Raw genomic sequence first — 26,761 nt, 5'->3', positions numbered from 1 at the left:
ACTATCTTAAGTGCGGTTGTCAATTGTCGATGCAGCTCATGCAGAGATGTGGTTGACCATCAGACGTAAAAACGAGGAGAGCGACAATTACCCCAAGAGGAGAGACTGCTGTTTGGAGGAACGGCTGCCATGCAGAAGGCAGGAAAATGCCTGAGTCTCTGAGTGTGCAGAAACGAGTGTGCTGGAGCTGTGAACATGTATTTCCCCAAAGCAAAGAGGGCTTTGGTGGGAGCAACAGTTACACCAGGTTGCACCAGAGAGCTGCCAACACGTTGAATTCTGCTCCAGGACTTCTGCACAGCTTGCTTCCGGGTTTGAAAGTGACCGCTCGACATTATTTGTATTCCAACCCACTAAGGAATGGGGTCAGGGAGCATTAAATATTATCTTTCACATAGCTTCAAAGGCTTAGGCACAGAGATATTAAAAAAGAATAATAATAATAAATCCACTATTAAAAAAAATTTACAATTTTTTTTTGCCTAAATCACTCTCCGACACTCACTGATGAACCTCTGACAGTTTGATGAAGATCCGTTTGGCCATCTCAGAAAAATGGCAACACACACACGGACAGACAAACGGCTCTTTTATAGTACAGATGAAACTATCAGTGATCAGTATTGATGTATATAATATGAGTTCACACCATTCCCTGTACAAAGTTGAGATCATTACATGGCAGATTATGTTTATCATGTCGCTACTTTGGATGTTCCAGATTGACTTCAAATAAATACTGAATCTGACTGTTTTGATCTAAATCCCCTTTTGTTGTTTTCATAGTTTTCTTTGGAATCTCATCTTCATCCATCCATTCAAATCCTCCTGTCAATAAAGGGAATGATACATTGCCCATCCATACAAATATGTTGGTTTCAAAGTACATTGGATAGTTTGATTCATTCTTCTTCTGCTTCTTCTTGAAAGGCCTTAATTATTCCCACATTCCTGGGAAAGGCTTTGCCTGAGTCTTTCACGAACCGGCTGTGGCCAGACCTGACGTATGATCATGAAGATAAAGCAGGTATTTGGAATTTGTTCATTGGGCCGGCGATAGCTCGCTTACTCAGCATGAAGAACACCATGGGATCTTTAACATCCACCAACTAATGTCGACAGACAGGATGCCAAGTTTAACGTCCATCCGAGGAGCAACACACACACACACATTGATGAATCACCCTGCCTGTGAATCACCGGGATGACAAATTATAGCTCGGCCGAGATGGGATAGTTCGATAAATCATTCGGATTAAAGTCTTCAAAGTGTTTGTTCTTAGCTTTTGCACATCATTTGCAGCAGACTTAGGATATTCCACCTCTTTAAGACATTTAAAACTTTGATATCGAATGTACATCGGTTAGTCGCTTGAGTTTCACTTCATATTAAGAGAAACATCAAAAACCTGAGTCTGGATGATGTGAAGCAATGAGCAGGATCAGATTCCTATAAATCTTTGCTGAGGCAAGTCTTTGTAAATTCTTCAGTAAATCAGTGGAATGAAGAGCAAGTATCAATATCTTGATTGTAGGATTTATAGATCATGATATTCCCAATGATTTGATATATTGAACACTGTCCCTTTAGAACACGTCCGAAATGTTAATCCAATAGATTAGTATAACTAAGAGTGATATAAAATGCTTTATTCATCGGGAGTTGTATCGGACTCTTTTGGAGCTGTCCATATACTGGAAAGGACAAACTCATTTTCTGGTTAAACAATTTAATTGCTTTTCAATAAAATATTTCGACAAGTTTGGAAATGGGAGTATTTTTTTTCCTTAACTCAGAATAATAATTTAAATCTATCGAACAACATTGTAATTGAAGCTATCCACCATGCTCGAACGGAATACTTATTGAGAACAAAATATATTTTGATCGGCGAATGGAATGGTGCTTAATTATCCGCTTGTTTCACCCAAATATCTTATAAACGATGAGAATCATAGTTTTGAACACCACTGAAGACTCCCATTATTAATTTTGGATTTTCATGCATCGATTGCAGGTACAAGAATGAAGACCCGATATTTCTCGGTTTCAAAAGCAATAATCTCGCATCATCCTTCGATTTCCATCTTCGCGAACTAGTTTTCACAAATATGATGTTTATTTTTATACACAAAATCATTGCTCATGGAATAAGAGATAGTGGGTAAAATGGCAATGTACTGACAGTGAGGCCACAGTTCGACAACAAGCAAGGGAAAGAACATGCGCGCGTGCATGCGCACGCACGCACGCACACTCCTGGTTACAATGACTCATCAGCCAGCATAACACTCAAGATACAAAATCAACTTGTGTTTATATTAGATGTAAAAATGTTATGGTTACATTTCACAAAATTGTGGAATTGTGCTTAAAACTGCAATACATTAAACCTGGTGCCTGTGTGCGCACGAACGCACACGCGTCCACACACGCCCACCTTTTAAAATACCATTTTAGATACGAGACAAAGTTGTGTCATTTCTGATGAACTTATTACAGGTCTCGTCAAGTTTATATTGACTTTTGATTCTTGTGGTAAAGGAGTGCACTCTCTTCGTCACCATTTTGGAATGTGGTGAAGAGTATAGTTTTATACCATCATAATTAGAGCCAACAATAGGGATCATCTTTTTGGAGGGACTCCATTGTCTTACACACAGCATGACTGGTGGTTTTGCAGAGTTAGTGTGGTGGGGGTGTAGTTGGATACAAAGGTTGGATTTCGATGAGAAATCGGTGTTGCTTGTGGTTAGACTTGAGAGAGAGTGTCCTTTCGGTTTCAGTGTATTTCACTTAGTTCCCTTTTACTGTACATGCAGCCACTGTGCGAGTCAGAGCTGTTCCCTTTCATTTCGATTTATTTTTTATTCTCGAGGAAAATGTTAAAGTTTCTTGTTTGTCAAGATTTCTGTTAAAGTGGCAAGCCTGGCATGTCCCGATTTCGAGGATACAAGGTGGCTTTAATGCTCAGTTCTTAGATTGTGCTAGCAGGTTGATTAGGTTATTCAAATTTCCCATTATCCTATTGGTAGACCGTATAAACCTGTCTGAGCAAGAGGTCAATATAATAGCTCACAAGATGAAGGTCCATGGCGATATGGTTCGGAACAACCATTTCTCTCCTACTTGCAAAACAGTAAATGAACGTCCGGTCATTATTGTTGCTTCAAGTATAACAAATCAATTCTTAATGGAGGATTTAATCAACAAAATTTACAGTTTATTAATAACATCGATATACTGTACTGTATTACCAATATGTTGTCTGACAGGAAGGTGCGGAAGTATCATATTTGCCTTTGAGCTGTCTACTCCGGGTTTGAGTCACAATCCGATTACAAACTGTCGGATTAGTGCTTCACAGGCAGAGTGATGCATCAATGAGTACGGTGTCCCTCAAATTGAGGGAACTTGAGTGTCCCGTCTGCTACCATAAGCTGGCAGATGGTAAAGATCAAACAGTAACTTTCCAATAAGAAGGCAAGTATTTAAATTTTTTATTTTTTTTATGCTGAAGGCTCCAGTCATAGACTAAATAGTCTTCATCAAGGCCAGGCTTCAAATAAAGAGAAATAAAAGAGAAAGAATGTAAAGTGAGGAATAAATGTGTGTGAGTAACAAAAGTGTATGAAATCTGTTTGAAAAGTGTATGATGTTTGTTTGCAAGAATGAGACATTAAACCTAGTCCGGTAGCTATAGTTTGAGTGAGACAGAAAGTAAGACCAGCAATCCTAATACCGAGAGTGTAAGATGGTTCTGGGCACCACTTTAACACTCCTCAGTCAGAACCGTAGTACTACCCTGAGCAGTTGCCGTCTCCAACCGACTACCTAAAAAAATGGTCGAACCGGATGGGTGCTTTTTCGGAGACACCATCTCCTTACTGGATGGCCGTTGGCTCCCGAAAGGAGCTCATCCGCCCTTTATCAGGTATTGTTTTGAGTCCTGCAGGGTGTCACAGTCACCCTCCCCACTGGCAAGCCAGTGAGGGTAGTCAGTTTAGTCGCAGACTACCCAACCATGCGGCAGGTAGCACTGGGTTACATGTTACCAGTGGTAGTCAAGAAACCTGAAGGACCCAAAGTTATCATCAGCATCCTGAGCAAATTCCAAATTCCTGTCCTAATGATGTGCAGGGGGCATTCGTATCAGTGGTCGAGCCATTGTCAGGCCTCAGTGATGATAAAATCAGCTCGATAGCTTCCTAAACTGAATGCCGATCCAATAGTATTTTACCAATGACGACCAATACATAATCACAACATGACTACATCTTTAGAGCTGTTAATAAATGGTACAGAAGGACAACAAACAAGTGTAGACCTACCTTCAGATTTGGTTTAGCATCAACATCCCATCTTCACAAGCTTCATATTTCGCAAGAAGGTTTCCACTAAACACTTCTTTGTCTAGCCTCATATTACTGCTGTTAGAAACTCGGTGAGTAAGCATTGGCAAAAAAACATTAAAACAAACAACAGCAGGGAATCAAGTTGTTCTGCACAATCTGATCCATACGAAAGCAGGAAATCCTCATTTTTGAAGCCAATGGGGTTCAATTCAAGTTGATCAGTTTGATTGAAGTGCATGAATTTCAATCAATTCAGATAAAAGTTAACGGAGTAAAAACAGGTGGTCATGCATGGTTTCGTAAACGTACACACATCACCGACTTTTATGGAGCACAAGAAGCATCATAGTTCAGATTAATTACCCAAGTTGACTGCGTAAAGTTTCTTTCATACAATCCTCATTTATGGATAATTTTAACAAAAAAGGTTTTCAAAGCAATCATCTCCTGAAGCAATAACCAACTGATTTTACTTGCATTCATCTCGGACCATGGAAAAGATATTACAATTGGAGGGGAACAATTCCCTTGGAAATTATGAAACGATTAAAAAGGAACAAAAAACGTCGACAAAATTTGAAAAATTATTAAATTAACCCTCTATTTATTTTTTATTTTTTAATGTAATGTTCAGGAGAAGGGAGAGACCCAATGTTGTTAGAATGATCTCCTGTAAACAAAGGAAGGGTGAGAGATATAACAAGGGGAGGACTAACAAAGTGAGAGTTTGTTGATCCTTCACCAGACCTTTAACTCTCCAGGTTGGAAAAGGTGGGGAAAGCAGGAAGCAGCTGCTTTCCCAAAATTGATAGGAAGATGTAGAAAAAGTATTGTTTTAAAAAAGGTAAAGTTTACTCGGTCAAAGCATTAAACATGCTGAGCAATTTTTGGCTTCAGAACTTATTGAAAAGGGAAAAGCCAAGTCCTACTCGTATGGTGATCAAAAGCAGATTACAAACCAATCAAAATAGGAAATAGACATCAAATCAATTAAGATGTTGTAAACCTTGATGAGGCAAAGAATAAGTTTTTTTTATCAATCACACTGACGCCGATGTAAAATAAGAATATCAATCTATTGATGAAAAAAATATTGCACAGAAAATAATGAATCAAAACCTGCAAAATCATCAAGAGCAAGCCACAATAACCTGAAGGTCTTGCTGGAGAATGTTCTCAAGAATCCCGTTTTGTACTTACTCGATGTTGTAATAGGCCCTGGATATGGTCCACTATCAATGCTGCCACCATTACCGGGAACCGAACATGTAGGGGGTGCCCAGCCAACGTCACAGTGACAATTCTCATTGCTGTTGCAGACCTACACAAACAATCATGACAACAGAGTCTTCAAACCAACTCAATCCATCATAACTAGAAACAATGTGGGGGGGGGGGTGTAATAGTACAAAAAGCATGCTATTGGAACAGCAGAAGTATTATTTAGATGTATCCCAGCACACAGGAAGTATTACACCTCTAAGTAGTTTCACACACCAAAAAATGTCACTTCAATCTCATTGAGTGTTTAAACCAACAGATGTAATCGATAAAGCTCATCACAGTTACTGGTTGTAACTCACCCCATGTAAGTTGCATTTCTCCAAACATTTTGAGATGCCAAAAGCTTCAATGCTCATGCATGTCCTATTTACGCAAGCCTGTGAAAAAAAAAGAAGAGTCAATTTAAACGAATCAGGTTGTTTTACAAGGTTGTTATAAGCAGGGTTTCCACCAGAGCGGAACATCCGGGGAAGGTTGTAAGAGATCTACTCTCGCTAATCTCTTGTCTCTCTTGCTTACCCACAGCTATGATAACTTCAATGATTCTCTCCTTGTTTTAATGCTCCTCGAGGAGCCTCGACTTTGTATACCAAAAAAGCCTATCTGTGACCTCTCTGCTCCAATTGAAATATGTCCCTTGTCGACCTGTTCCCCTCAAACTTATTGTCAGAGTTTGTTGGCCATGCTATTTTGTCTCTCCCTGAGATGAATGACCCCAAAATCTGTTTCAAAAAGTTACTTTATCGGCAATTCCTTTGTAAGGTAATCAAAATGGAAATCGAAATGCATTTCTCAATTACAAAATCTCGTAATCAATGTTTTTAATAATGATAATGAACTTGTGAAGCAAAACAAAACAGGGAACATAGCTCGAGCCTCGAGTTGCTATTTCTTCACGGATACTAAATTACAGTACATATTGATGAAACCAGATAGGCCTGTGTCAAAGCGTTGTTGGACGAAGACGACACAATAGGTTGTATCCCATCAATGTGATCAATCAAAAGACTTTGATCAATTAAAGCAGAATACTTGTGAAAACAACTTAAAACTACAAAGTTCAATAAACACCCTATCCCACGCAGTCTTGAGAAAAAGGAAAATGGTAAGGGTCTTTTGAACTCTTGCTTTGCATTTCCGAGCACGATCTATATTAGCTTTGTTCATCAAGTATGGATAACAGGCACGATGGAAACCATATGAAGCCGATGGGTCAAACGGAACAGTCTGGAGCTGAACCTTCTCGAAGAAACTTACAATTTTGGAATGATCTTTGACAAAAACATGCAATAAAAAAACCAGATATTTTGGATGAAGTTAACTCTGTGGTTTCATCGCTAGAAGCCGCCATTTTATTGGAATATCGATATTCTTCCACACTGAGAGTGGAAAATTTGATTGGTTGAGACTGTACAATTTTGCCAAATTACTGCTAAACTGAAGGTTTATTGTAATGCAAACAAGGTGATTTGTGTTCCACACTGATCAAAATATTGTTGCGGACCCGGGGTCGGGGGTGAGAAAACCACAAGGGGGAAAGCTGCCTCGGGTTCCCACTAGACTCTCCGGAATCGCAGGCCGTCGCACACGAATAACTTCGTGACACGGCGGGTCAGCAATCGACCGTGAACTCCAATAACTTGACCACATGACTTAGGGTCCTCCGTCTGATACCATTCACCTAAAGGTCACGTGATGTAATTACCGGGGGACATGCCCTCAGTACGCCTTGTTCAAACCGGATCACCTTACCTGATCAGATGCAGCCGAGCATAACTGCCCAAGGACGTACTGGCTAGAAAAAAACAGATCATTGGGGGATAACATCCTAGCTAGGCGAGGATGCGGACCATTCTGGACCAATGAAGGAAATGACGAAAACGAGCTGGGAACATTTCTATACAAAGCATTTATTTACAATCAAGCAAGGAAAGGGATGCGGCACAGTGAATGGGGTTTATTATTATGTACAACAGAGGATAGCAAGGAATTTGTGGGGTGCGACAAAAGGCAAGCAATTGACAAAAGCAGACAAAGAGCAGACTTATCCCGTTATCACTTCTATAATCTTAACTTATGCTACGACAGGTGCCATCTCACTCACTCTCTCACACACACACACACACACACACACACACACACACACACACACACACACACACACAGAATTAGAAATAATTCAGAAAGAAAGAGAGCAGATGCGGACAAGTGGCCGCACAATACCTGGCGCGGTCGGCCGACCAACGCAACCCAGTACGCTTAGGGAGAAGTCGGAGGGAGAAATACTGGTGTCGAAGCTGTCGGAGTGGGAGGTGTGGTGTAGTGCAATATGTTGTGCCAGAGGAAAATGGGATTGCGAGTCAGTAAGGATGCTCTTTTGTGTGTCCAAAGGGGACGAGATAAATATGTCATGAACCTGAAAGCACAAAAAGCAAACTTCCTCCGATATTTCGATGATCGTTAAATTTGAAAACACAGGGGACAGCTTTAAAAGAGGATTGTTAACAAGACACAAGTCCCAGTGAGCAACGAGTTGATCTCCATTCTCCATGTTCATAAGGTAACCAATTTCAAAACAAGATGGCAAAAAGCCATCTAAACATCCAACATTGTTAACCAGGAGAGACAAATGTTGGATGTCTTAAAATAAACATTTGAGCAGGGTGAGGAGGGCTTAAAAGGTCAAATGTATCCAAAATAAAAATAAAATATATATATATATATATATATATATATATATATATATATATATATATATATATATATATATATATATATTTATATTATTGTGGATTCTCACCACCCCGCGTGCGGGCGACCGCTTTTAGCCAATGGCGGCCGTGCTCGCCCACCGAACATAGCAATCCAGTTGCAGCTTTCCGGATCAACGCCGAAATGTAGCTATGGGTGTGTTGTTAACCACACCATAAATCAGCAAACTATTCTGTCCACGCGTGACAAGGTTGATCGCCGAATTGTCGATTTACCAAAGTATTCGTGCAGACAGAAATGCCAGGGATTTACACCTCGACGGGACCCGTACGGACACGTTCCGCTTTGAGCAGCTCGCGCCATTTGCGATTGCCGAGCGGTTTATTATCGCCAAGCCCTGTCGGACCCGATTATCTTATCGGTGATTAAAAACCAGCTATTATTGCGAACGCAATTACGACAGCTCAATGGAGGAAGGGACGCAACGAGCAGGTGTATATTCAACAAAAGGGGACATTTATTTAGAACACATGCATGCATGCAGTCAAGGCAATGAATGGGGGTAGGGACAAGACGTGAGCAAACAAAAGAACTACATCCATTCAATTTATTATTTACACAATCACTTAGTCAGTTCACTACTTAAGGACAAGGCGCCACAACTTCCATGCAAAGAAAACCCCAGAAAAGGAAAGGGTAGAACAGGACCCGTAGGCCTTTAATGTTCCGCGGAGCTGTGGAGACAGAAAGAGCTCCGCGAGACCATGCAGGTTACCTGCCACCCTCGTGGTGACTCGCTGGACGACACTCGATGTCTCGCCGTCAATACGGCAGCTGGTGTGATGGCGATTCGGTTGGTTCGGGCCTCGTCGTGCGGCCTGGTTGATCGGGCCGAGCGGACGACGCCTCAGAGGAGCGAACGGGCCTTGCTCTTTTAAGAGTCGATGCTCTTTTAAAAGCCCGCTCATTCCTCAGCGTCGCTCGGACCGTCCCGGGGCCCGATCACCTCGGACCGTTATGTCGCTGGCTGGCGACTTCTCTCCGGCTGCCTCCACTGCCCAACAGTCCTGCACTGGACTCGAACCTCTCCCGGACTCCAAACTCCGCTGCGCTCCGACGAGCAACAGCCCTGCGCCGGACTCGAACCTCTCCCGGACTCCGAACGAACTGAAACTGGCGCTCTCCACCCCGACTCCACTCGTCTCCGAACCCAGACAGACTGGACCACGAACCCAGACTCCAGACGAACTCAAGACTGACTGCCGGCTTGGCGTTCCAGCGCGCCCTTTTATGGGGTACGGGGGTGCGTTTGGTCTTCCACCTTCGACCTCTCACCCCCCGCTGGCTCCGCCCCTTTTGGCATTTTGATCTGATCTCGCCGTCCTGACGCGGACAAAGCGGACGTGGTAGAGATCATCGGCTCCCGCCCCAACGAGGGAGTCCCCGCGTCTGTCGGCGGAGATGCTGTTCGTTGAGGACGCTGTTGCTGAGAACAAGATGGCGGCGTTTGTGGAGTTGAAGGTGAGAAGATGATGTTGTCGTTTGTTACGGCGAAGGTGGTGAGACGTTGGCGGTTGTGGCGGAGGTGGTAAGGAGATGATGTTGTCGTTTGTTATGGCGAAGGTGGTGAGAAGTTGGTGGTTGTGGTGGAGGTGTTGAGGAGATGATGTTGTCGTTTGTTATGGCAAAGGTGGTGAGATGTTGGCGGTTGTGGTGGAGGTGGTGAGGAGATGATTGTTTCTTTGCCAAAATAAAGATAGCAAAAGAATAATACTACCTCAAAGATCACAGCCCGGCGCACGAATAAAACCCGTTAGACATTGGTGGGGAAATCTATCTGGACACAGACTTATCGACATAACTGATCTTCGGGGTACCTGAATGGTGATATGGTGATCTGTGAATTTCCACAACCATAACAATATATATATATATATATATATATATATATATATATATATATATATATATATATATATATATAGAAATATATACATACTTATATACATATATATATACACATATATATATATATATATATATATATATATATATATATATACATACATACATATGTATATATATATATATATATATATTTGTATATATATATATATATATATATATATATATATATATATATATATATATATATATATATATATATATATATATATATATATATATAAAACAACTTGGTTTCGAGGGAACCCGAAAGTTGGAGTCGTGCGTGAATGTGGAGTCCGTTGGACACCCAGGACTCCAACCTCCTCCTCAAATTATAAACTTTTCAAACTCGGCTACGGTTAAGTTTCATAATCAGAACAATGTATGGTGATACTATTTGTGTGCTCACAGACAAATACAGAGACGTGGAAGGAGGATGGAGGAGGATGTGGCAATGGTTCATTTCAACTTATGCAGAAGTATCAGCTTAAACAGTACCAAGCACTAATGAGAAATATCTCTGAGTCTAGGAAGTCAGCAGTTCGATTCCGACCCTGGCCGAGTCATCTCAAAGACTTGAAAAATGGTACGTGTTGCTTCGTCGCTAAATGCTCAGTATTTAGAAGATAGACCATGGACAAATACCATGGGTTGGAATGCATAGAGAAACGGAAATTCCTCCTTAGTTGTCCCCCTAAGTGTGTAGAGAAAAGAAACGTCATAAAGATGGCATCACCAGTATCCAGAGTATACCCTGCGAAGTGACGTCACTTCCCATACAGTCAATGATTGCATTTGTCTGCCGTCAAGTCTGGTGTTGTGTCATGTATTTGTCTTCATGAGTATGTGGTTTGTGTTTCAGCTCCTCCATGAGTCTTACATGTTGTATAAAATAACAACAACAAAAAAACAAAAACATGGAAATTGAGAGCAAAATTTAACAATTTGGCCGAGGCAGAGTGAAGCAAGGTCAAAGCTATTTATTCCTACGACGTGAAACAGTGCAACTCATGCCTGCAGAAAATGGATTATTTTATAAACATGCTCTCGGCTCATGGAAGAATGGAAGAGCTATGACACAGAACAAATCAGGACACAACACAACAAAGGGAACAGCAGGACAAAGGGGAAACACCAACAGCAGGGTGGAGGGAGAAAGTAGATGGAGACGATCAAACAAGGGATACAGATAACGATGAGGGGTAAGGGAGAACGCAAGGGTTGGACAATATGGATACATAAGCAAAACATTTGGAGGGGTGCGGGGCGGTTTAACGGGTGGAGGAAATATCATGATTTTGGATGCGCTTTTTTTGGGAGGGGCGGGATTTTGGATGGTGGTGAACAGCTGTCTTGAAGACTGAGAGGGGAGAATGAGATTGAAGAGAGTATGGAAGATGGTTCAATAGGTGTCAGATACCTGAGGGGGACAAAGCACGGAGAGGACAGAGGGTGCAAGACCAGAAATGAGTCGGAAGAAGAGAGAGAGAGACCACCGACCTGTTGGTGATGGCGAAGTGATAGGCCCATCGTCTCAGCTTCATCATGAGAGATTTAAATGATATTGAAGGCATTTGTTTCCACAGTATCAAGCTGAGCAAGATGTAAGGCAGGGAAGCCAGCCAGCCCAGAGGGAGAGCAGTATTCCATCAAGCTGCGGATGAAAGCCTTTTCAGTGGATAGGAGTTCAGGTGTGCCAAGGAAGGACTTTGCATGATTGAGGATGCCCAGTTGGTATCTGGTTTTGGAGGCCAGTTTTGAAATGTGGCTTGCTCAAGAGAGGTCATGACTGAGAGTAAGACCCAGAAGTTTGAGTGACTGAACTTCTTCAAGAGGGTTGTTGAGAAAGTAGATGGAAGGATTTGCAGTCCGGTCATGAAAGAGAAAGAGAAAGAGAAAGAGAGAGAGATATATGAGGGTTAAAAGACATGCTCCAAGTGTTTGACCAGTTTGTGATTTTTGTCAAGGTCTGAAAAGAGGGAAGAGAGGTGTCACGGCAGTGTGTGGAGTCATCAGCAAAGAGATAAAGAGGATTTTCCAAAGAGTCGGTGAGATCATTGGTGAAGATGAGGAATAATATGGGCCAAAAACACTGTCTTGTGGTCCTCCAGCTTTGACAGGGAGAGGAGACAAAGGGTTCCGCTGAGAGCCACACATTGGCTACGAGAGTGGAGGAAGTCAGTAATCCAAGAGTGGAGTTGGCCATGGATTCCATAGGCAGACAGTTTGGAGAGAAAGACAGGATGCCAGACTGTATCAAAAGTTTGAGATATGTCCAAGTAGACGGCCCTAATCTCATGTCTGATATTGAGGGCCTCCGCCATTGTCAGGAGGATAGAAGCAGCATGTCCGAGGTGGAGTGACCATGTCTGAATCTGAATTGATGATCTGAGATGTGGCTATTGGAGAAAAGGAATAATTTTATGTCAGCTGTTTTTATTGATTCCATGACCTTGCTGATGTTTGGAAGTAAGCAAATTGGTCTGTAGTTAAGGTGATTCGTTTTTGTACCTTTTTAATGTAATGCTGCGATGTTGGCCAATTTCCAAACAGATGTAAGATGACCTATGGTAACCAACAGGGTGAAAAGGGTGGAGAGAAAATGTGCAAGAGCAGCAGAGCAGGTTTTTGGGACACATGAGCTGATGCCATCCGGTCCATTTGCAGAGTCAGAGTTGAGGGTTGCCAGAAACTTTTCCACCCTTTCAGGTGCAAAAGACACAAAACTCAGGAGCATTTGGGTGTGACTGGGAAGGGTGGGTAAAGAGAGAGAGAGAGAGAGAGAGAGAGAGAGAGAGAGAGAGAGAGAGAGAGAGAGAGAGAGAGAGAGAGAGAGAGAGAGAGAGAGAGAGAGAGAGAGAGAGAGAGAGAGAGAGAGAGAGAGAGAGAGAGAGAGAGAGAGAGAGAGAGAGAGAGAGAGAGAGAGAGAGAGAGAGAGAGAGAGAGAGAGAGAGAGAGAGAGAGAGAGAGAGAGAGAGAGAGAGAGAGAGAGAGAGAGAGAGAGAGAGAGAGAGAGAGAGAGAGAGAGAGAGAGAGAGAGAGAGAGAGAGAGAGAGAGAGAGAGAGAGAGAGAGAGAGAGAGAGAGAGAGAGAGAGAGAGAGAGAGAGAGAGAGAGAGAGAGAGAGAGAGAGAGAGAGAGAGAGAGAGAGAGAGAGAGAGAGAGAGAGAGAGAGAGAGAGAGAGAGAGAGAGAGAGAGAGAGAGAGAGAGAGAGAGAGAGAGAGAGAGAGAGAGAGAGAGAGAGAGAGAGAGAGAGGTGGGGGTGGCGTGGGGGTTGTTAGGAACAAAGATTTTGAAGCAAAAACACAGACCACATTTTTCATCCATCATGATGTAACTGTGTGATGTAACATCATGATGTAACTTTTTCCATTGCACACATTTCTGATTGAGTCCACTTGGTTGTGGGATGGCTTTGAAGGCCACAAATCACATATTGATGAGTCTTTTTTTGGTGTTGGGAAAGAAGGTGCACAAAGCTAACTGAAAAAGCAAAAGCATATCTACACTTGCCACAAGTTCCAGGCCAAATTTTTCAAACCCTAAGCGAAAAAGACTGGAAAAGGCAGGAATTCCAAATCGGTTTCCTGCAACTTTCTGGGAATTCACAGGAAACAATTTCCCAGGAAGAAACACTAGCTTGGGCTCTATTTGATTGAAAGCTTTTCTCAGCTTAAGCTCGAAAAAATTAGGCTGACATAATCTCTTATCTATACCATACGTGCACGGTGGGTCAATGGTGTGGCACATTTGCTGCCGATGTGGCACAATGGACAACATAGAAGATAATGAACACTAAAATATTATCCTGAACTTTGTGGTGAACATAACTTTCAGTAAAGTCCTGTTTTATCGAATTCGCAGAAGGGCCTCGGCCGACATTTTATTACAACATGGTCAAGGATGGTTGTGGACGCCTATTATCTGGGAATAAAAACAAGGACAAAACTAAAACAAAATCTCTCTCTGAAAGGACCATCTGGCAAACCCTCCTATCCACTTTGTCAACAATCCTCTTGAGAAAATTCAGTCATTCAAAGTCCTGGGTCTCTCACTATCAGCCATGATCTTTCTTGGGAAAACCACATTTCAAAATTGGCCTCCAAAGCCAGCTGCTTACTGGGCATCCTCCATCATACAAATTCCTTCCTTGGCACACCTAAACTCCAATCACTCCTACAAGGCCTTCATCCACAACTTGATGGAGTACTCCTTTCCCCTCTGGGCTGGCTCCCCTGCCTCACATCTTTCTCAGCTTAATGCTGTGGAAACCAAGGTCTTCAAAATCATTGGAATCTCCAGCGCCTGCCCCCCCCCCCCCCCACCTGTGGAATCAACTTACACATCCTCATCAATCTCACTCCTCCCTCCAGGTCTTTAAGACAGCTGTTCACCACCATCTCTGATCACCCCCAATTCTAAACCACGATTTTCACGACCCTCGTTAACCCCACCAAATCCCTCCTCCTTACAATTTCCCTCCTTGCAGTTTCCTTCTGTATCCATTTTGTCCATCCCATGCATGAGCACACGTTTTTCCTCCTGTTTTCGTCTGTTACATCCTGATCCATTCACTGCACTAGCTCTTCCAAGAGCCTCGACTATGCATGCAAAAAAAACAAAATGGGAAAGTTGTGCTGCACTTCATAAAGCAAATGATTTAATAATATTTAAAGAAGAGTAAATACTGGAGAAAGCCTCAGATGTGATGTAATCGTGGCGGAAAATACCACAAATGTAAAGTGGACCCACAGTGGAAAATAACCTCAAAGGTTCCCAAGAAAGGTGTGTGCAAGCCAATTTCCCAACATGTAAAGAAACGTAAATTTTCCACTTAATGTGCAGGTCATGCGACACAAGTGGCACAAGAAACAGCCATTAATTTCACACACTCAGCAATCGTATCCTTCAAATGAGAGATATTTGAGCTCATGAACAGCGAGCCAACGGTTACCTTGTTCGATCCACATTTGGTTCCAGTGTTCACTATTCCGGGATCAGAAACGTCATCTCCGAGGTTGTAGGAAATTCCTCTGCAGACGTATTTTGTCCCCATGTACGTGAATTTGGTTTCGACGACACTGACATCGGTGGCAAGCTGAGGTTTTCCTTTTCCGCCCTTACACTGCAGCTTGCCACACATCACATTACTAAGAACACCAAACAGGGAGACAAAGAGAATAAAACAAAACCACTTCATAACGTCCAAGAGATAAAAACAAAACATGATGATCAAGTCCATTAGTGCCTCATGGTATACATGAGCATCCAATAAGGAAGTCAATGGATGTGATGTTTCAGGTCATCAGGGTTCTTAAGGCCTAACACTTTAATTATATAATGTGTCTACTTGCTGAATAGATCGTTTGGATTTTTAAGCTTAATCTGTCCGGTTTGTTATATTTGAACAATAAAAAACAACACACCTTAAGCTACAGGTGACGTACTGCCCGCTAATATCTTCTCCACAGTTTCCGTAGCTTGTACCTTGCGTATTAACAGTTTTGTAGCACATTTCAGAGGCTGGTGTAGCTCCTGGGAAACAATTTTGGGAAGGAAAACAAAAAGGGGGAATTGGGGGTGGGGAGGAAAAGTGAGCTTTATGGCAGAAGTCCAGCACAGCTTAAACTACAAGATTCAAATCCACGATGAAAGATCAACAAGAGCACCAGCAAGTTCCATCTTGCCTTCTGCACTGCATTAACAGTTCATCAACTTATCCAGGGATGCCAGAGCAGTAGAAAGGCAAGTGGGACAAAAAATTTTTGAAGCTAAATTAAAAATAAATGAAGAAATAAACAAGATATCCTTTCTTTTATTGATTTAGGATATAATCTGGAAATAAACAGCAAGTTGCAAATTGAAGAGGAAATTGAAGCTGAAAATCAACCTAAACCGTGGGATACAAATTAAACATAGATCAGGATGCTCGCGGTCAAAACAGAAGCACTCCAATTGCTGTTGCACACGCACACCAAAAGGTTTCAAAAGGAAATCACACCCGCCTGCGGTAAGATTATTTTAATTAATCACGATGCTCAGAATTTCTGTCATACTATGGCAGCTGTAGGCTTGTCAGGTGGTGTCATACGCTGGCAGCAGACGTGCGGTGCATTATCACAGTGAAAATTGACTAAATACAGTACAAAATGGAATTGGCGAATCCTTTTGAGGATATTTTGAGGTCCGTCTCCTAAAGGCTCCAAAAGACTTGCGATGGCAAAATTATTGGCAGGCAAAGGATATGATGTATCTTAGAAACCTCTTACACTCTCCTGGTTCAGTGATGTTGGACATTTTTGGGCATTTGTGTGATAAGGCACTTTCTGCTACCCCCCCCCACCCCCTCCGCATCCTGGCAAAAGGAAGAAGGGCAATTACCCCCCCCCCCCTGCTCTAGCGTCTCTGATCTTCTCCCATCACTTTTCCTACAGTTATATAAATTGATTTCATGATGAAACTGCATTGAACAAAGTTGAGAAACATAATTAAGATCAAAGCATGCAGGAACTTTGTCGAAACTTCCTCATTGCCCAATCCAACAGCTCTGCACTTTCAAGGACTGACTGTTCCAAACCTTCTGTTGATATCACTATGCAAGTTATCTGGTTTTGTTTTTATCAGTCTGACTTATTATCTCCACCACCAGTGTTTCTCTTGCTGTTTACAAACAGAAAGTCTTTTTTTTGTTGTTAATTTAAAGTGTGGGTTTGAACAAATGGAGGCGGCAATAAGGACACTTACCTTCCCCCCAAAGCCGAAGACACTGTTCTTCAAGAGTGAGACAGAATCCATTATAGCAGTAGGCCTCACCCTCCTGGCAAGCTGTACCGTCCTTGATATACACATTGCCGGGGCAATTTCCAGACTTCCCGTCGCACATCTCTGGCAGGTCACATTCATCCATTACTTCCCGGCACACAATCCCTTGCTGCATAACCTAGGAGAGAAAGGAAGCCAAAGACCAGAAGCTTACCGTCATATTAAAGGTGGTGTACAGCAAAGTTTCAAGCTCTTCAACACAAAAAGCATAGACCAATTTGATACCATTAGGAAATTCACATTTCCTTTTAAGACCTAAAACATTGGACAACTTCAATAACACGAGTCATAAAAAAAACTCAAGCACTTCATCCACTTCTCTGATACGATGAAAAGAGCTCTACAGTATCGAAAACAAAACTGACACGATGGGAAAAAATACTGCCCTAAAAAATTAAAATAATAATAATAAAATTGCTCGTACGCAGCACCAGACTGCGGGGTAGCATCATTGGCTGACGGTATGGCTGTTTTACTGATGCAGTGCCTTCTGCCGGTTGTGTGGCAAGAATTTGGAATTTGTTCATGGTGTCGGCGATGGCTCACCTACTCTTCACAAAAGGACACCGTGGGATATTTAACATCCACCAACGAATACTGGTAGATGGGACACCCAGTGTAACATTCATCCGAGGGACGACACACACATTGATGAATCACTCTGCCTGTGAAACACCGGGATGACAGTTTATAGTTTGGTCAGGATTCAAACCCAGGCTTGACAGTGCAGAGGTGAGTGTGATACCTCGAGGTCATTATGTCAGCCCGAGTCATGGCTGTAATTTAAAGGGTATGCTGTACAAGAACTGACATATTCCAACACTAAACCTTGAATACAAGGGGGGGGGGGGTATCTGAACTGCAATATCTCAACCTCAATGGTCACAGAACACAGAGAATAACAGCCCAGGTTGAGGGCTGAGTGGAGCAATGTTGTTTGAGCAGATTTATCACGTGAATGAATGAATGAATGAATGACACAATATTTATTTAAAAGTGCTTTTTTAACAAATATCTCAAAGTACCAATCAAGGTAAAAAGTTATTTGATTGAAAAGCCAGAGATAATGATTCACTTGGTGCACTGCCTCTTCTCGATTGTACTTTGCTTTGGATTTTGTTTCATTTACTTTTAGGGAACATTAGAGCCCATATATGATGTGTCTGCTTGAATTTGCATCTTGTGATGTATGAGTGCAGTGGCATCTGATCATAATCAAAGTCATCGTTTTACGGCTGTTTCCATGCTTGCATGTGTAAGCTATGGTTCACCTAATGGCTGCTTTCCAGGCTGCACGATCCCTTGCTTGCTCTCTTGTTAGGCCTTTCACTCTAAGATCATCTCTCAGCAACACATCCAATGTTTTCCTCGGACGGTCTCTAGCTCTCATTCCATTCACATTCATATTTATACACTTCTTCACACAACGACCTGACCACATCCTTTCCACATGTCCAAACCATCTCAACCTACCCCCACGCATAACCTCACTAATGCTTTCTATACCGAACATATCTCTTAATTCCACATTTGGTTTCCTATCCTTCAGTGTCAAATCACACATCCACCTCACCATTCTCATTTCATCTCGTTCACACCTCCGTTCATCCTCCTTTTTGATCACCCATGTTTCGCTGCCATAAATCATCATGCTTCCAATGCGAGCTGCATGAAGTTTTGCCTTCAATCGGAGAGAGGTCCCTTTCGATGTCAATAGGGGTAACAAGTCCATAAACTTCCTCCAGCCACTTCTGATTCCTGCTTTCACTGCTCCCTCGACACCACCACCTGCACTAATCATATCACCAAGGTAACAGAACTTATCTACACATTCCAGAGATATATCCCCATGAACTCACCTTTCCACTCTAACTGGAGTCACTTGTTTACCTGCGCAAACAGCACATTTGAAGTAAGGAACCACCTGCAATCGACCCCTGATGCCACCACACCTCTTGTGCGCCCAGCAGTTGCAGGATTTACACTACACATTGAATTGCTACCAACACCTTTTCTCCAGAGCACAGAGCCACCTCCATCCTTTCTTCCCACACTTCCTTCTCCTGCATCACTAATCAGTACTTTCGTTTTCCCTGTATTCACTTTCAGTCCTCTGCCCTCCATACCCTCCTTCCATACTGTATATTTCCCCATTACCTCTTCCACACTGTCGGCTATCAGCACCAAGTCATCAGCATACAGGAGTTCCCAAGGTGAGCCGCCTCTAAATTCCTGTGATATAACCTCAAGAACCATGATGAACAGGTTTGGGCTCAAGACTGATCCCTGATGAACACTCACTTTCACTTCAAAATCCTCACTCTGCACTCCCTTTACATTCACAGAGCTTGTTGAGCCATCATGCATTGTCATGACTACCCAAACTAACCAATCCTCCACACATAACTTTCTCATGGACCATTGCACCACTTACCGAGGCACTCTATCGAACGCCTTTTCCAAGGCCACAAATACAAAGAGCAGTTGTTTATTATCTCACGGAAGTCAAAATCATTTTTACCTCCACCACCAAAGGTGGGCAGAGGTTATGTTTTCACCGCTGTTTGTCAGTCTGTTTGTCTGTCTGTGAGCAGAATATCTCAAAAAGTTGCAGACGGATTCAGACGAAACTTGGTGAACAGGTTGGATGTGTAACAAGGACAAATGCATTTGATTTTGGTGAAGATCTGGATCTGAATCTGGCCTACCAGTGGGATACAAAATGTAAACTGTTCAGCCTGGTCAGGGTATGCGCTCCACCGAGTGCCATTACAGTATTAAACTGTGAATTATGAACTGTATTTCTCCACAAAAATGATGGCTTGACTTCACTCTCCGATTAACCGCAACAATTCTCTTTAACTGGTGACACTGAAACGCAAGGAATCAAAATAAGCCAGTGCCAACTTGCTCGGGCCATACCTTACAATCCTTGCAACAACGGCCTTTGGCACACTGCGCCCCCTCCATCAGCTTGCAGACAGTGGCATTGCAGCAGGGGTCATCACATTCCTAAATTGGGAATCCAGTGATTAACCAGCTCATTGAATATTGAAACTAGGTGCGATCCGAAATAACTTTGAACATTGCAGCTGGTTTTGAAAAATTACAATACATATGCATGAGGTTATGAAGGGGGAGGGGTGTATGGGATAGGATAAGTTGATAAAATTCAAACCTTCAGACGTTGATAAAATCACAAGCTGGTTAAACACTTGGAATATGTCTTTCAATCCTGACAAATCTCTCACTCTCATTCCCTTCAAAATGACCGAATGGCAAACTATCCCATCTACTTTCTTTAAAATCCTCTTGAGGAAGTTGAATCGCTCAAACTCCTGGGTCTCAATAACAGCCATGATTTTTCTTGGGCAAACCACATTTCAAAGTTGACCTCAAAAGCCACCCACCGACTGGGCATCCTCCGTCATACAAAGTCATTCCTTGGCACACCTGAACGAGTAATCACCTACAAGGCCTTCATTGGCAGCTTGATGGGCACACATCTCCGCTTCATACCTTGCTCAGCTTGACACCATGGAGACCAAGGCCTTCAAAATCATTGGGAATCTCCTGCGATGAAGCTGAGCCGATGGGCTTATCACTTTCCCACTGCAGACAGGTCTGTGGTCTCTCAGTCTTCTCCCACCCTCAAATATTTCCGTGCTTTGTCCCCCTACCCCTCATGTTTCTGCAGGGTGAATGCAGTCCACCATCAACTCGCTTCTGGTGAAACTCCCAAAATCCAGAACACTTCTCACCTCCACTCATTCGTTCCTATTTTGTTCCCCACCCGTGGAACAAATTTTCACCTTCTTTTCAATGTCATTTTTCCCTCCAAGTCTTTATGACAGCTGTTCACCGCCATCTCAGATTGTCCCCGATTCAAAACCATGATCTTTTCTACCCTCAACACCCCTCCCTAATCCCCAAGCCCATTTCCTTCCAAATTTCCAGTTTTTCCTTCCTGTGAGTTTGCTTCTGTATCCATCTTGTCCACCCCATGTGTCCTCATTCCTCCCCTCATTCCTCCTCACTTCCATTAGTTGTCCATGTCTCCCTCTATATTGTCCTTCAACCCTGCTGTTGGTGTTTACGCCCTTTCTCTACTGTTCCATTTGTTCTGTGGTGTCCTGACCCTTGACTGGATACAAAAATAAAAGAAGAAAAGGTGGAAGATAGAAGAGAAAGGAAGGCAACACAAAATCAAACTATGAACCACAGTCATTTACAGTGCATTATTTTACAACACAAGGTGAAAATGGAAAGATGATAAGGATGAAAAAGGTGTGCTATTACCAGGGGAAGGCCACAGTCACATTCTTCCCCCTCCTCCACGTACAAGTTACCGCAACGCGCTCCACCATACAATGAACTTGGAGAGGGGACATTGAAAAGACACATTCCTCCACCACGACGCAGACTTATCTCGAGATCATCACGACTGCAACTGCTGAACATCTGCCCCGGTATAAATCTGGAGAGAAAAAAATACCCAAAACAAATAAATAAACAAACAAAAAAACAAGCAGTCAAAGACTGGTACTTACGAAATTGTCAACTTGACCTCTGACCTTGTCTAATAAAAGCTGTCTCGAGAGAAGGTAGCGACGCAAACCAGAAGTTTCTACGATGATTCTGCACCAAACCATCAAAAAATCGTAATGTCGACCGAAGCAAAAATCTCCATTTCTCCACGCAATTATTTTATCAGTCACAAAACCGTAATATTCGGCCATCCACCAACAATCTTTACTTAATCCGACGGCTCAGCGAGTCAGGCATGCGACGATAACCTTTATTGGGATGCACTGCATCACGTGACGACCCGTGACGCGCGAGTGAAATATTTCTTACACAATCTTAAAACGTCTCCAAAACATCCGATTTTTACCAGAATTTCGACAACCGAGTTTTAAGCGTCCTAAGCGATCGCAAAAACCGAAGACAAAATTAAAATCGAAGTTAAAACGAACTCATAACGTCGAGCGAAGCAAAAATACTCCATTTCTCCACATGAATTTACGGAATTATGTTTGACCTCACTGTGACCTTGACCTTTGACCGATTTTGACCAAAATCTAATCAGCGCAAGCCATCACCCTCCTGAATCACGTGGTGTAATTTGACATTGGTAGCTTCTTCTGTTCTCGAGTTATCGTGCCTACAAACAAACACACAAACAAACACACAAACAAACAAACAAACACACAAACAGAGGACGGAAGTCATCAATATACTTTCGAAATCTTTAGATTTCGTAAGTAACAATCCTCACACATTTGGTCAAGTCAAATTTTAGGCACAAATTATATCTTTAACAAAGTAGTGTGTCGCTGCCTCCCCCCCAACTGCTCTCTCTGTTGAAATATAATTTCCTTGCAAGCAATGATCTTGTAATCATTTTCACATCTTTTGTCAGCCGTGTTGTAATACGGAGATCCGGATGGTCGAGTGTAATCACAAAGCGGCAAGGTCACGAAATTTAAATTGTTCACAAAAGAGCTGTTGGGGTTATCCTTTGCCCTAACTATCATAATTACTTTGATGCTTTACAACAGTCGTCTCCAACCAGTCGACCCAGGAGTCTTGAACAGTTGATCTTAAAAATAAAAATAAAAATATTAATTTTTTTCTTTAATTGAGAGACTGAGAGAGCTCAATGTCGGCACACAGGCCAATCAGAAATTATTTGCATTTAAACAAACCAATTACCCATCTGTGACGCAGTCACTGTGCTGCCGCAGCCACCGCACAGTTGTCAGTTGCTCATTGCCTGTTTTCGAACCGCCAAAACATGGAATAAGCTGGACTTTTCATTTAAATGTTTTCTTATTTCTAAGATTAATTTCCTGAAGCCAAAATGACGAGCGAGGAGCCAAGACCGTCCAAGATGAGGGCAAAAACCTACAATTTGAATGGGAAAGTGAATTTCTTTTTACGAATATCAAAGATAAGAGCATCAATCTCATTTGTCACTGGAGTGTAGCTTTGAGTAAAAGAGGTAATTTGGAATGGCATCACAAGACGATGCATGCAAAATTTCAAGAAAATTCCCCGTTAAACAGCGTAATTCAGACAAAGAAAGTGGGAGCGTTAAAAGGAAGTTTGAAAACTCAACGGTCACTCTTTTCGAAACCTGTGGCCAAACGCAAAGTGAGCGTAACAGGCGTCTTTTTGCAATAGTCATCTGCTGGCAAAACGCAAGAAACCAATCACCGATGGCGAAGTTATCAAGGAAGCTATGATGATTGCTGCTGACACCTTGTTCAAAGGCTTTAATTAAAAACAAAGATGAAATCACGACAGCCATCAAGAGCGTACCACATGGCACTTCGACAGGAGCCATAAGGGTGGAATCATTGTCGAGGACATGTCGAAGCATATTATACCAAGACTTATCAGATTGAATGATGAATCAGTAGACATGACAGATACCTTTTATCTGAAGACATGACAGACTTAAAAGCAAGATTAGATCTGATCCCTGAAATTGTCACCTTTCTTAAATCAATAAATGAGGTGTACAGTGAGCTGTTAGATAACGCGTGATTGCTTGACTTGGGGTTTCTTTCATACATAATGGCAAAATTGAATGAGCTGAATTGCATTTACATTCTGAAACTGCAGGGGAGGGACAGAGATTTGTCACACATGATAAGTGCAGTGAATACGTTCCAAGTTGAAACTGGGACCGTGGTCCTCCCACTAAAAGAACAACGCGAAAGAGCACTTCCCAAATCTGGGGGAAATCCTACAAAACGTCAGAGCAAACATTCCAACCCCAAAAAAATTCTGTGACCACCTGAACAGATTGCAAAAGGAATTCAACAGATGACTTCAGGAGGTAGACAAGATGGAACAAGTCATTGTTGGTCTCAAATCATTTTCTTGAAGTGGACATTGGAGAACTGAGCAAAATTTCATCAGGTGTTTGAACAAAGAAGTGGACTTGACATGGAGATAATCACAATACGAAATGACAGAGAACTGAAAGCAAGATCATGGGACAAAGACTTTTGGGCACTGTAAACAGGGAGAAGCACCCTCTTCTGACATCCTGCACACCCAAGGTGAAGGCCTACTTTGGTTCAACATACCTCGGTGAGATGGCTTTTTCCCAGATAAAAACCATCGGGTCAAAGTATCACACTCATCTCACAGATGCCCATCTGATGAACTGTATGAGACTGGCCATCTCAAACTACAACCCAGAATTCAAAGTACTCACAGACAGTGTGCAAGCACAGGTATCACACGAGGAATGGGTGAGTGTTATGCATAAACATACATTTTTGAGGATTCTAGTAAAGTGGAATATTTAAAGCTAGATCTTGTGTTTCATTTACATTCTGAAAGTGTTCTTGTGTTTAAAAAGGTTGGAGACCACTGCTTTTTAAACAATTGCCGGCTGGAGTCACTCAAGAACAGACGTGATCAACTCTGCCGTGCTTTTGCGAAAACTGCTGCAAAATTCCATGTTTCACCATTTGCTACCCGCAGACAGATCTCATAGTGGCTACCAATTAGGGAACTCAAAACAATTAACTGAATTAAGATGTAAAACGACAAGCTTCAAGAACAGACCAATCGTGTCCACATCATGAATGGACCTGAGTGATTGTTATTTTGAACTCTGTTGTCATGTATATATTTTAATCACGATGTAATTTATCTGTTTCCTTTGTTATCTCCAGCACCATAGGTAGATGGAGGTTACTTTTTTTTACCCCTGTTTGTCTGTGAGCAGGATATCTCAAAAAAATTCTGGATGGATTCAGCCAAAACTTGGTGGACAGGTTTGTTGTGTGACAGGGACGAATTGATTAGATTTTGGTGAAGATCCGGAAAAGGATACAAGAATTTTTGAAGTGATTCTTCACAATTGAGAGATGGGGCCAAAAACAATATATAGCATGATATTTCAAAAGGTTGTGGATGGATAATTATAACAAACCGTGATGTATGAGTTAGGTAGGTGACAAGAACAAACTGATTGGATTTTGGTTAAGATCCTAATGCGGATCCGGCATATCAGTGGGATACAAAACGTAAACTGTTCAGTCTGGCGGAGTGATGCGCTCTACTGAATGCCGTTCTAGTTGTTCTATTCTTTGTTTTGTCACAAATTTCGTAAAATTGACATTGAAAGAAGTCTATCAATAGCAGATATGCAAAGCATCAAGTGATACATTCCTTTGTGCTCAAGGAGTATCCTATCGTGTCATAGGAATGCACAAAAACGTACAAAGACATTCCAAACGGGAACAGGAACATATAATCTGTCTGTGTAGCAACAAAAATGTCCCAGTCTGTCCTCTTAACTTACAGACAATGATAAACAGTGGAGAAACACAATGTTATCCTCCATTACAGAAATATTTTCATTGCTTCGTGTAAGGAATGCCAAAGATTGTGAATTGATGACACCAATCACTGTGGGTGAAGAAAAACAGAGCCATTGCAAGGGCCTCACCCACTAGCTTTCTGCATGATGCATCCACCTTTACTATCATCTATGGGACAGATGCACGACCGCTTGGGCATGTCGTGGTTCATCCCAAGGTTGTGACCGATCTCGTGCGCAATGGTCGATGCGACTGCGAACACACTGTAGGAGTGGTCCTGCCCAACCAAAAGTGAGGCATGTGAGAGGGAGAGGGAGAGGGAGAGGGAGAGGGAGAGGGAGAGGGAGAGAGAGTAAGAGGCTGCTCATGTCCTGTTTAACACATCAATGTTGATCTTGGAAAAGCCAAATTATAAAAGGTATGCATGTATGCCTAACTTCGATTTTACATCATTTTCATGGGTTCAAAGTACACCACCAAATGAATTCTGTAAGTTTGAATGTCAGATGTTAAATGGAAACCTTCACTGACATCTCCCTCAACTGTGGGAACCATCTCACCCCCCCCCCCACCTCCCGGTTGTGTGGGAACTTTTTTGGAAGTTTGGAATTATCTTTTCCTCAAGTTTGGAATTATATAAAATTGCTTTGACCCCTCTTCCAATCCAATACATCAGGACCATACTCTGTACAGAGCGTCGGTGCTGCCAAAGCAATCTCCTGAGCTATTGGACACAATCCTGGATGGGTCGCCACTCCGCCACAGTCGCCACTCAAATGGCTCAATCATCCAGCAAGCTGATACTCATTTTGCCGACCTCGGGAGGATGACAGGCCAAGTCAACCCCGCCTGGTATTAATTCAATGGCAGAGTGGTATTTGAACTCAGGACCCGAGGAACCCAAGCCCACCACCCTTACCAATAATCCACCACCAGGCTTTCAACCTACTCTCCCCTTCCCCGACAACAAATAAAACTTTCAAGACCTTTCTTTGAAGATCAACTTTTTAAAGAGAGAAAAACCGAAAAAACAAACAAACGATTTTTTTATACATGAGAGATGAAGTTAAAACTAAATATATAACTTTGTTCTCAATTTGAATGCAATGCCTTGTAAAGGTGGAATAATGATGATGTGAAGTTTTCATCATGAGATCATCTTTATATTGTGCAGATACCATGCTGCCATTTAAAGGAAAAGTCAACTCTCCCGAACCTGTTCACAAACCCTGTTCGGCAAGTGTGTCGAATTACACTCTTTGTTGAGTATCACGCGTATCAAGTACCTCGTT

General features: G+C 42.3%; 1 protein-coding gene across 11 annotated transcripts in view; it reads right to left on the bottom strand.

Moving 5' to 3' along the window:
- The window catches only part of LOC147033930 (disintegrin and metalloproteinase domain-containing protein 12-like), a 135,776-nt gene that overhangs the window by 51,385 nt on the left and 57,630 nt on the right, over positions 1–26,761 (bottom strand). For all 11 annotated transcript variants that reach the window (XM_085873424.1, XM_085873430.1, XM_085873439.1 and 8 more), the window contains exons 11-18: positions 25,598–25,746; positions 21,421–21,598; positions 20,044–20,133; positions 17,044–17,239; positions 15,726–15,834; positions 15,254–15,449; positions 5,940–6,017; positions 5,557–5,677 (exon numbers count right to left, since the gene is read on the bottom strand). In XM_085873424.1, the coding sequence (XP_085729550.1) occupies positions 5,557–5,677; positions 5,940–6,017; positions 15,254–15,449; positions 15,726–15,834; positions 17,044–17,239; positions 20,044–20,133; positions 21,421–21,598; positions 25,598–25,746 (1,117 nt within the window). The remainder of the gene's footprint in view (positions 1–5,556; positions 5,678–5,939; positions 6,018–15,253; positions 15,450–15,725; positions 15,835–17,043; positions 17,240–20,043; positions 20,134–21,420; positions 21,599–25,597; positions 25,747–26,761) is intronic.

This window comes from Eptatretus burgeri, chromosome 1, assembly GCF_056783735.1.
Source record: "Eptatretus burgeri isolate ZD-2024b chromosome 1, Ebu_testis_v1, whole genome shotgun sequence".
Lineage (NCBI taxonomy): Eukaryota > Metazoa > Chordata > Myxini > Myxiniformes > Myxinidae > Eptatretus > Eptatretus burgeri.
The sequence above is the reverse complement of the archived record's forward strand: the minus strand, read 5'-3'. Positions and strand labels throughout refer to the sequence as shown.